This window comes from Sceloporus undulatus, chromosome 1 (genome assembly GCF_019175285.1).
Source record: "Sceloporus undulatus isolate JIND9_A2432 ecotype Alabama chromosome 1, SceUnd_v1.1, whole genome shotgun sequence".
Classification (NCBI taxonomy): Eukaryota; Metazoa; Chordata; class Lepidosauria; order Squamata; family Phrynosomatidae; genus Sceloporus; species Sceloporus undulatus.
The window spans coordinates 281,296,911-281,307,913 of record NC_056522.1 but is presented as its reverse complement, the minus strand read 5'-3'; the positions used below and the strand labels follow the sequence as shown (position 1 = coordinate 281,307,913).

At 37.6% G+C, this 11,003-nt stretch overlaps 2 protein-coding genes across 7 annotated transcripts in view; one reads left to right on the top strand and one right to left on the bottom strand.

The window, feature by feature from the left end:
* BTBD10 (BTB domain containing 10) overlaps positions 1–3,775 on the top strand; it is a 43,796-nt gene extending 40,021 nt beyond the window's left edge. For all 6 annotated transcript variants that reach the window (XM_042447111.1, XM_042447109.1, XM_042447107.1 and 3 more), the window contains 3 exons: positions 848–1,045; positions 2,075–2,185; positions 2,634–3,775. In XM_042447111.1, coding sequence (XP_042303045.1) covers positions 848–1,045; positions 2,075–2,185; positions 2,634–2,944 — 620 coding nt within the window. In that variant the 3' untranslated portion in view covers positions 2,945–3,775. The remainder of the gene's footprint in view (positions 1–847; positions 1,046–2,074; positions 2,186–2,633) is intronic.
* Positions 3,776–5,382: 1,607 nt separating this feature from the next.
* Positions 5,383–11,003, bottom strand: part of ARNTL (aryl hydrocarbon receptor nuclear translocator like) — a 72,656-nt gene continuing 67,035 nt past the window's right edge. The window contains 2 exon segments of the mRNA XM_042447105.1: positions 5,383–6,053; positions 6,754–6,856. Of these exon segments, the coding sequence (XP_042303039.1) occupies positions 5,893–6,053; positions 6,754–6,856 (264 nt within the window). The 3' untranslated portion in view covers positions 5,383–5,892.

Genomic DNA, 11,003 nt, shown 5'->3' with positions numbered 1-11,003 from the left:
TCCCTCACCGAAGGATGACTGTTAAGGAGGGAGGAGCCTCTTTCTTCAGGTTAGCCCTGATGGAGCTGGGCCAGCCTATTCTCTCCCTCACAGGCCGAAAAGCTGGGGATTCTACATTGTCATACCTAACTATGATGATGTACTCTGTTGTCATGGTTATTTCTGACAATGTGACCCCCAACCCTACCTTTTCAGCCTAGCAGTGCCCCAGCTGAAGGAATCCCAAAGCACTGCAGATAGGGGCACTGGAAAGTAATGATTACAGTGCTCTCCCATTTTGGTGGGATGCATTGAGTCAAGAAATTGTGACAGGACCCTGAGGGGTCTCTCCAGCTGTCTGTTCTTGATATGTCCCAAGACTAGGAAAGTACTGGAAATGTCTTTTTCCAGCATCTCAGTCTGCATTTGGCTGGGTACTGTCAGGTTGAAAAGGTTGGTTTTGTGGGGTCACATTGTCAGAAATAACCATGACAACAGAGTACATCATCATAGTTAGGTATGACAATGTAGAATCCCAGCCATATTTTTGGGAAAGTATGAGAATAGTAGTACTTTCAAGACATTTATGCAACAATACAGCCAAATGATTTTAAAAGAATAATACAGTATTTCCAAATGGCTCTCCATACCTAACAGCATTATTCTCTTTTAAATATTTACTTAACATTATAGCTGTAAAGACAGCCCCCACTAGGAAATCAGTCTTTGTGACAAATGGATGTCTGCTCAGCTCCCTGTCCAGTTAAAAACAGTAGTGAACTTGTCTTGTGATTTAAGACATGTGGTAATGACTGGTAAATAGACAAACAAGTTTTCAGTTGTAATAGTTGGCGTGTTTTGATTTCAGGTGCTCTTATGCATGAATTATCGAATGATGGTGCTCGGAAGCAGTTTGAATTTTACCTTGAAGAAATGATACTCCCATTGATGGTAGCCAGTGCTCAGAGTGGGGAAAGAGAGTGCCATATTGTGGTGCTCACTGATGATGATGTGGTTGATTGGGATGAAGAATATCCTCCACAGATGGGGGAGGAATATTCACAAAGTAAGTCAGATACTTTTCTTTGTAACTTGAAAAACCCACTATTGCAGAGCATCTGATTGTACTCTTTAGTTTAATCACCCTCCAGTAGATGGTATTCTTACATTAAGTAAATTCTTGTTCAGGGACTGGAGGATTTTGAAGTAATGTTTTCAACATTTTAAAACATGTTCTGGGATGTTCCCTTCCATTTTTGTATCTAAACCCTTGAATGAATCTTTTTCAAAGGTCCATCATCAGAAGGGAAATTAAATCATAGTTGGTTTGGTAAGCCATGAATGAAAATAATTCATTAAATTAAGGTGTTCATTCATAAAGTATTTAAAAATGAGGAAAGGAAATGCCAAGAACACATTGTTATTCCTATGGAAATATCTTACATCTGATTAAAATAATTCACTGTACCTAATTAGTAGTTAGAGAAATAAGATTGGGAAGAAGAATGTAGAAGGGCTGTGAACAGTAGATTTTTTTTTTACAATTTAAAGTTGCTTTTTGATGTACATGAAGACAACTGCCTTATTCAGGGATTATTGCTTGAACAGATGACAGGAAGTACAGGACAGCTCAGGATAGCCCCCTCTGCTGCATTCTGTGCTTTCAGGCTTCACCCATACATATTCTTCCTATGTTGAGCAGGAATTACCATTGATTCAGTGCACTTAGAATTTCCCCTGGAAATTGTCACCCTGATGATCCAGAGTTCCTCATCATGGGTAGGATCTGAAGCCCATTCAGCTGAATGTATGAACAATCCTTTTCTGGACTGGCCTTCTTAAGACCTTAAATTTGGAGGTGAAGAAGGGATGTTGGGGTTTGGTCTAGCAGCCCTGAGCTTGTTCCTCCCATAGTTGGTTCAGGCTGCATCCTTCTCTTTATTATCACAAAGCAAATAGAATTAATCTTCCAATCTAAGTAATATTGAAAACATTTAATACTAGTGCAGGACACATTCATTCTTGAGCTTTATTAGGGAAACATGAGTAAAGACTGTATGCAATTTAGTAACCTATGAAATGTATTTTTCCCCAGTTATTTATAGCACAAAATTGTATAGATTCTTCAAATACATTGAGAACAGAGATGTGGCCAAATCGGTTCTTAAGGAAAGAGGTCTCAAGAAGATTCGATTAGGTATAGAAGGTAAGATAACTTAGAGGTTCTTTTTATGGTAAACCCTCAGTAACATATTACTGTGTGCACACTTCTGCTTTTCTACAAAAGAAATTATAGGGATGTAGAGACTTCAAAACGGCTGGATATGCCTTTTCATGTTCCATTTTTATACCAGTAAATCTTTTTGTATAAGTACTGTCTTATAACTTGAAATTTCAGCACAGAATGTATTAATTATCTTATAGAATGTTAGCTTATTTAAATAAGTCATTCTGTATCTCATTGTTTTTAGCAACAAGATATGTTAACAATTTCTTCTGTCAAGGGTGGGGAAAAGAAGAGATGCTGCATAATGCTGCTAAAACCTAGTGTACTTGGTTGGCTGCATAATTTTTGGTGGTTTCTTACTTGCTCCAGAGAGTGCAGTTCTTTAAACTGAAATGGAAATTAATTGCATTTGTCTTTTGTATTTTAGGTTACCCTACATACAAGGAGAAGGTTAAGAAACGGCCAGGTGGAAGGCCAGAGGTGATCTACAATTATGTCCAAAGACCTTTCATACGGATGTCATGGGAGAAGGAGGAAGGGAAGAGTCGGCATGTTGACTTCCAGTGTGTAAAAAGTAAATCTATTACCAATCTGGCAGCTGCTGCAGCAGATATTCCCCAGGACCAGCTAGTGGTGATGCATCCCACTCCCCAGGTGGATGAACTGGATAGTCTGCCCATTCATCCTCCACCCAGCAACAGTGATGTGGATCCTGAGGGACAGAACTTGCCACTCTGATCCAAACTCTTGGTTAAACAAAAGCATGCTATTATAAAAAATGAAGATGCTGTAATGAGCTCATACTGCACTGCAATTCCAGCTTCTCTCCATTGTGTAATGAACATAAAATGTTTTAGGTTATTGCAGTATGGACTTAAAAAAGACCAAAGTGGGATCTGATTATGGTGTGTAGGAGTATATGTGTAACATCATGAGGTTCAGTTATATACCTGCATTTGTTTACCAGTAAGTAGGTTTTTGTGGTATTGGTTGTATGGTGGACTGTCCTCATCCTAAGGCTCTGTCAGAAATAGCAGGATATGGAGGCTATGGTTTATTCAGTATTTTGGTACACAGTGGGCAAAATGCAGACTTAATTGATAGTGGCACTTTATAAATGGTGGACAAAAAAATTCTCAAAGCCATTTTTATAGTCACGATGCACAATGTTGACTAACAAGAGTGCTTCTTTTGGAGACTTTCTATTCAGCTAAATGTAAATAGTTCTGAACAGATATGATGAGCCTGCTTAACTCTATTCTCTTATGGATGAGCACAAAATTCTTGCCACTGGGGCTTTTGGGTTGTGATCCAATGGCCATTTTTTCAGACTTATCCAATGAAGGGTTTTTCATGTTTGATGTGAGCCTTGTGCAAGGGTCAGAAACAACCGATATGGGCTTTATCTTTAAAAATTGCCTTACCTTAAATCTGTTCACAGAAATATTTATTTACGGAGAGGTTTTTTCATATGTTATGGAATAGATAAATGCAAATCGTTCACTCTTCACTTATTAACTGATTGTAAACTCAAGTTTTTCATTCAAATAAAAATTGCCATTATTTTAATACTAGCTGTCATGGTTAAGCGGTTGAGACGCCAGTTCTGATGATCAGAGGGTTGGCAGTTTGAGGCCCAAGTGCTGCATGATGAGGTGAGCTCTTGTCACTAGTCCCAGCTTCTGCCAACCTAGCAGTTCAAAAGCATGCAAATGCAAGTAGATAGGTAGCAGTGTTCCATGCAGTCGTGCTGGCCACATGACCAAGGAGTAGTCTTCAGGCAACTCTGGCTCTTCAGCTTAGTAATGGAGATGAGCACCACCCCTACAGTCGGTTACAGCTAGGCATTTATGCCAAGAGAAGACCTTTACCTTTAAGTTACTACATTTTTCTCTAAAATAGTAACCAGGATAGCAGCTGTATTCTTCTATTTACAAAATAAATGTCTGACAATATGCACCTAAGAAAACCTGTTTGGTCTTTTCCACTAGGTTGTATTTTGTCTGACAACCTCAAGAATACAAAGTTTTTTCTCACTGTTCTAGTACTAAGCTTGCTCCAAAGGAGATAATCACTAAATGGCATAATTTCAAAACTTCAAACTATCATGCGTACTTGTAGTCTTGGGGAAGATTTTTGTAATTGTTTTTTTTTTCTATAATGGCTGTTTTTTCTCAGAAGGTAAGTAGGAATCCTCTTTCACCATCCAAATTTTGTAACCTGTGTTTTTCTTTGCTAAATCACTAGCTGCAAATCTATTTTATATTTAATTCTTTAGACATAGATTTCAAGAAAGAGGGAAGGAAGTTGGAAAGCTTAACTGGCTGAGAAGGCAGGAAAATTAAAACTTGAGGGAGAGAGAAAACAGAATTGAAATTTTGGGACTCCTGCTGTGATCAGCTGATATGGGGTTGTGGGTTGCTCCTTCTGCCAGCCTGAGAATGGGTAACTTAAGAGAGCCTGGAAGCAAGGACAACAGCAATTCTGAAGAAGTGGTGAGAAGAGCATCCCAAGAAAGCCCTAGGAATTATGGTCTGATAAGGAGCTGGCACAAGCAGGAGAGAAAAGAGGCACTAACAAGAATCTAGAAAAGTTTGAGGGTAGTAAGCATGTACTTTTGCTTCTTCCTCTCTCCTCTCTGTCCAACTGCATGAAGAATACATCTCAACTATATAAAAACCTTTCAATGAGACTTCTACATTTTCACTGGTACCCTGGTTCATCCTGCCTTGAATTCCATGATGGCAAAAGGGCGGGATAATAAAATAAATAAATAAATCCAAATTGTTGAATGCTAAGTTAGCATATAGCTATGTCCAGTCTAACACAAAGATTTAGGCCATAATTAATTAAGTATAGACTTTTATGGTCAGTCCTTCCTCATGCAATTATATGCACCATAGCTCTTTCTTTGTATTTCACTTGAAACTTCAGACCAGTAGTTTTTGGACTTTTGCCCACCAGTTGACATTTGACCTTGCTGAGCTTCTGATGTCCAAAACAATCTGGGGGCATTAAAGGTGGAGAGACACTGCCTTAAATGCTGTGCTGATTCTTCAGAAATTGTTCTATGCCAGGATCCAATAACAAAATGTGTCCAGAGCTGCCGGTTTCTTCTGTAACCAGGATGCATTTCATCCAGGTTTCTTTCACAATCCAAGTAAAGAAATTTAGAATAAGGGAAAAACATTTTATTTTAAAAATATTTCACTGTCTAATACATTACACTTCAACAATATTTATAGTAAAGGATCTTACAAGAAACAGTTCTGATATATTAGTATAAGAAATATCCATTATTCACATAGGGGACTTTTTTCCTGTAGTGTAAAAACACACCAGAGAGCTGCAATGACCATTTGCATATAAAAGCTACCAGTGATGCCAGTGCTTAAGTTTGCACAGTGATCTTTTTTAAAAAAAACAACAAAAACATCAATACAAGAACAGAACCCAAAATATACAGTTAATCCAAGCTATACACAGCTAACCAAATCGATGTAGGAACACTGTAGCAAGTTGATCTCCACTTGGTCTGAAATTACACAGGGGAGGAGGATGACAGTTCTCTTGATATGGCTTACGAAATTAAAACATCAAAAGCATTTCAACAAGTTTCACAGATGGGAGAATTCCACCAGTAATGCACTTTGATATATCCAGATGTCAAAACTATTGGGTAGCATTTACAAGGGCCAAGGTAAGTCACTAAAATCAACTGGGCCCCCAAGACCTGCATCAGCTTCCAAAAGGCTCATGATAACTGCCATTGCTGCCTCATCATTGCTTGGGCTGCTGGATCCTTGGTCATTGTCTATCATATCAATGCCTATGTGTGAGTTTTCCTCTGAAAAAAGAATGGAAAAAAAAGTTAAAACTAATCAGCAGGAGAGCAAAGAGTTAATCTGATTTTTGTATTTTTAACTATACAAAGTAAGAGGAAATACTCATAAATAACAGATGGAGAAGGCTGATACATTTTTCAAAAGCTTAGGACTCAAACTTTCTTGGAGTTTTGAAAAAAAAATAAGATAATCATGGTACACTTCTTGCTACCAAAATTCTGCAATGGCTTTGACTACTTTTAAGCAGACTTTTTGTTTCAGTTTCAAGGGTCACCTGTAAGTTCTATTTTGCTATGCACAATCATCTGATGTGTGAATATGCAAATAAACATCAAAGTACTGTTTTTCTAAAACACTAATTGTAAGATCCAGTTAGAATAATTTAGAAAATGTGCATCCTGCAGCAGTGATTGACCCAGGATTCTATCAGTGGGAGTCTACAAAAAATGTAGGCTGCATAAATTAGGCGGCAATTGTACAACTCTCTAATCTTCGACTCAAGTCCCATCAGATCTAGTCAGTTTAGCTAATAAAACAGAGTGGTGAAAGTTACAGTGAAGCAATATATGAAGAGAACTCTCACACTGACTTAACTGGAAACAGTCCTGATGGTACCGTGAAACCACCCAGACCTACCACACAGTGACTATTGCCATTTTTTTCTCCTTTTCACCTGTCCTGGTTTCCATGATGTAAGCTTACCTAGAATTGAGGAGTTGTCAGAATATGGATAGCCTGGATTGTCTTGGATCTGACTAGATAGTAAACTGGTAGGAGGAATGTCTGGAGTTCCACCATTCAAAATCTAAAAAGGAAAGAAGATCAACACAACAATTTTTTAGTATCCAGCATAATTTGTGTACTCTGTGTTAGGTACCGTATCCTGTTAAAAGTTTGCAAAAACTAACTTCTGATCTTACAGCATACATTCAGGGGCTATCTTTTATGCCTATATTCAGTGAAAAATGTGAACCCTGTTCTGATCAATTAGCTATGCAATTTCCTCCAGAGTTCCATTCAAAATTGTTTTCATGCACAAAATTTAAAAGAAATAATTCCACAAGGTTTTATTTATTTATTTACAGTATTTATACCCTGCTCTTCAGCTGCTAAGGCTCTCAGAGCGGCTTACAGTTATTATTACTTTTAAGTTCCCTGCCCTCAGCCTTACAATCTAGAAAGGCAAGACTCAACATTGGTTGCCCTCATTAATGTCAGGTGCTGAACTGAATGGGTAAAATGCTTTTGGATACAGATTGTGATAACCACTTTCATTTCCTTCCTCTCTTCTCTGAATTATTGATATTACACAATGTTTAATAGGCTTCAGCACTAATAATTTGGGCCTATACTATTTTCTGCATGAAATTTAATATGAAAACATGTCCATGAAGTAATGCTATAAATTTCTGTTTAAAAATATCTCCTGCTAATTTTTTTTGGACTGTTTATGAAAAAAAAATTAAAAATAAACATTAATACTGTTCATTTCATTGAAGGTTTCTATTCTGAGAGCAGAAAGGCTCTTTGAACAAATCTTGCCAAGAATACCCCTTGGTAGGGTTGCCATATGTCAGAAACAACTTGAAGGCACACAAAAACAACAAAGGCAAATTATCCTTAAAAGAAAAGTAGCTACACATGGTGCATAGGGAAAAATCCAACCATATGCTAAATTCAATGTTGAAAATACCTTGACAGCTAATAAAAATTCTCACCCACTGGAATTGTCAGTCTATGCAGCTTACTTTATTTCTCTAGAAGTATCAAAACTTGCCTCTTGGACAGATATAAATCACTTTAATTTTTCCTGACTCTTTTGGGCTATAGCGGGAATTCTGATGAATCTAAGCAACCACTTGAATTTTCTTATTTTTTAAGACTCAGAGAAAGTACCTTCTATCAGCCCTCAGGTGATTTATATGTGTTTTAAATTAATAAGATGTCTCAACTAGAATTTCCCTCGGCATTGTTTCAGGCCTAGTAATAACTCATTCACAGTATGACAAGTCATCACATCACAGATTCTTCCCACTGAATTTTGTGTCTTAGGAAATGACAGGTGAGTCACTATGTAATGCAGTCATCAAATAAATGATACTGTCATTAGAACCATTCTTAAACATGTTCCAAACAATGATACATCAAAGCCATGGTGCTCTGAATAGACAGTGTAAGCTGTAATCAGTGCAATCATGCTCCTTTTTGGCACACAGTATAGTCATCTATCTTAATTTAGATAGATGACTGTACTATGTGCCAAAAAGGAGCATGACTGCATTGATTACAGCTTGCATTGTCATTACTGTTTCTGGAGAGCAAAGTTTATATCTTGTCCAGCTCTGCACAATGGATGCATCCCTTTAAATGCAATGCTAACTCTATAGCTACCAACAGATTGTCCTGAAAAAATGCCGAGGGAAATTCTAGTTGAGACATCATATTAATTTAAACACATACATGGACGGAAGAGTACAAAGGACAAAAATGTCAAATGATATAAAGAGGGAACAAAGTTTCCATAGACTCAAACTACAGGAGCCAAAGTGGATGAAGCTGGTGAGGAGAAAGGGGTTTGATGTGGTAACTGGTGCTAGAAACAAGCTTGTTACTGTGTGCCTTCAAGTCCGACTTATGGTGACCCTAAGGCAAAACTAAAATGGGGTTTTCTTGGCAAGTTTTTTCAGAGGGGGTTGCCATTGCCTTCTCTGAGGCTGAGAGTGTGACTTGCCCAAGGTTACCCCCAGTGGATTTACATGGCCAAGCCAGGATTTGATCCTTGATCTCCAGAGTCATAGTTCAAAGTTCAAACCACTATGCCATGCTGGATCCTAACAAGCATATTATAGCACACATAATTTAAAATGCCAATCACTTGATAAAGCCCTGCACCTTTTGGTGAGCATTCCTTCACAGTTTATCACATACTCTATGTATGTGAAGCATGTTAAAGTATTTAAATTTAAACAAGTTATTTTCTTTTTCTGTCTGCAAAAGTTTCACTCTGACTATCTTAGATTGTGAAGACAAAAACAAAAGGTGAAACCTTAGACGGATGGTGTTAACAGTGTTAACACCATGATGTGTAAGGACGCTACTGTTGATGGTGAAACCTCTAGAAGTGATGAGTGACTGAAAGGATTATCACTAATGTTATGAGTGTTCTTAGAAGTACTGCTTTAAAAACAATGGTTTATAAATATTAAAGTAATAGATTTGTTTCTGTGTTAAACAGAAAACCAAAGCTACATGGGATGTCAGACTGGAAAAATAATTCCTTCAGGGCATGGTGTGCCCTGCGATAAATGCTTGTGACAGATGAATTTTGCATAAACATGGAGGAAAATCTGCCTTGAAGTATCTATGGTTGACCAATGAAATATATTTGATTACATTAAATTTATTAAGGCAAGTCCTACAAAATGGTAGGCTCCTGCCATCTAAAATACATTATTGTTTTCTCAAATCTGTTTGCCTTCATACCAAAGTACTTTATTACATTCACTTCTTACAAAAATATTTCATTAAATTAACTGCTTACATCTATAGTAATATTTGTCAGTGCAGGCTCTCACACTAGGAGAATAAAAATGGCTTTGCTTGGAGCTACAACACAAGTAATGCTGTATGTATATTTGTGAAGCTGGAGGTAGATGTGGATGAATGACCAGGAAAACCGCTGCACCCTCAAAGGATGGTGCATTATTTGTGGGCTGGAGAGACAGACATGAGATTTCAAAAACCAGATTACTGTTGCACAGATTACTATACAAGAGATCTCCGGGGAGCCCTCCAGTCACTTGCTTCTGCCTTCAAGCCAGTGGTGGTGGTGATCCAGGTCATTTGTTCATAAGGCAGAAACAGGCAGCTGTCAAATATTCCAAAATCCAAAAATATCCAAAATCTAAAACATGTCCAGTCCCAAGCATTTCAGATAAGGACATATATTCCTTATTGGCTTGTATCCATTGTTAGAATATGCTATTCCCCCTTTTCAATTGTGCATAAGTCCAGTTATATGGAGAGAGGTTTTCTAGCAAACTCCAGAAATTTCTGCTGTTGAAATACTGAATACATATAACTCATAAAGGAGGTCATTCAGTATCAAAGCCAGAAACATGTTGGGCTCATTAAAGAATAAAATACAACCATCAATAAGCACATGAAGACTCGGTTCTTTTGCTTGTGAATCTTAATACAGTACATGCTTTCCAGTACTATTTTGTAATTCTGTATTTAAAACACAAAGGGCTACTCTGCCCTTTTGAAAAAAAGGTAAAGGGACACCAACTAAATAAAACTGGATAATTTACAGCGCTTTATAAATAAAGGTTAATAATAATAATCATACCACAAGTAAATAGTATATTCACTATTTACCAAATGGCCATCACCAGTAGATGGCATTAGAGTATTTCAAAAAGCAGTTTATGCAAAACGATAAGAATGTCTGAATAGTTTGAGGTTGTTGCTGTTGTCAATGGCCCTCGATTTGACCTCAGCTCATAGTGATCCTGTGGATGAGACCTCTCCAAGACCCCCTGTCCTCCACTGCCCAGGTGCTAGAGGCTCAGGCCCTTCACCTCTCTGATTGAGTCTATCCATCTGGCTATGTGGTCTCCTTCTTTTTCTGCTGCCTTATAGCTTTCCTAGCATTGTTGTCTTTCCAAGTGATTCATGTTGTGCCCAAAATAGGACATCCTCAATTTAGTTATCTTGGCTTCCACAGAGAGTTCAGGCCTCATATATTCAAGAACTCATTTGTCTTCTTGCCTGTGCATAATATCCTCAGCACTCTTCTCCAGCTTCACATTTAAAATGAGTTAATTTTCTTCCTCTCTGTTTTCTTCACTGTCCAACTCTCATATTTGTACATTGTGATGGGGAATAATATGGTTTGGATGATCCTCACTTTAAAGTTCAGAGTTACATCTTTGCTCTTTAGGATTTTA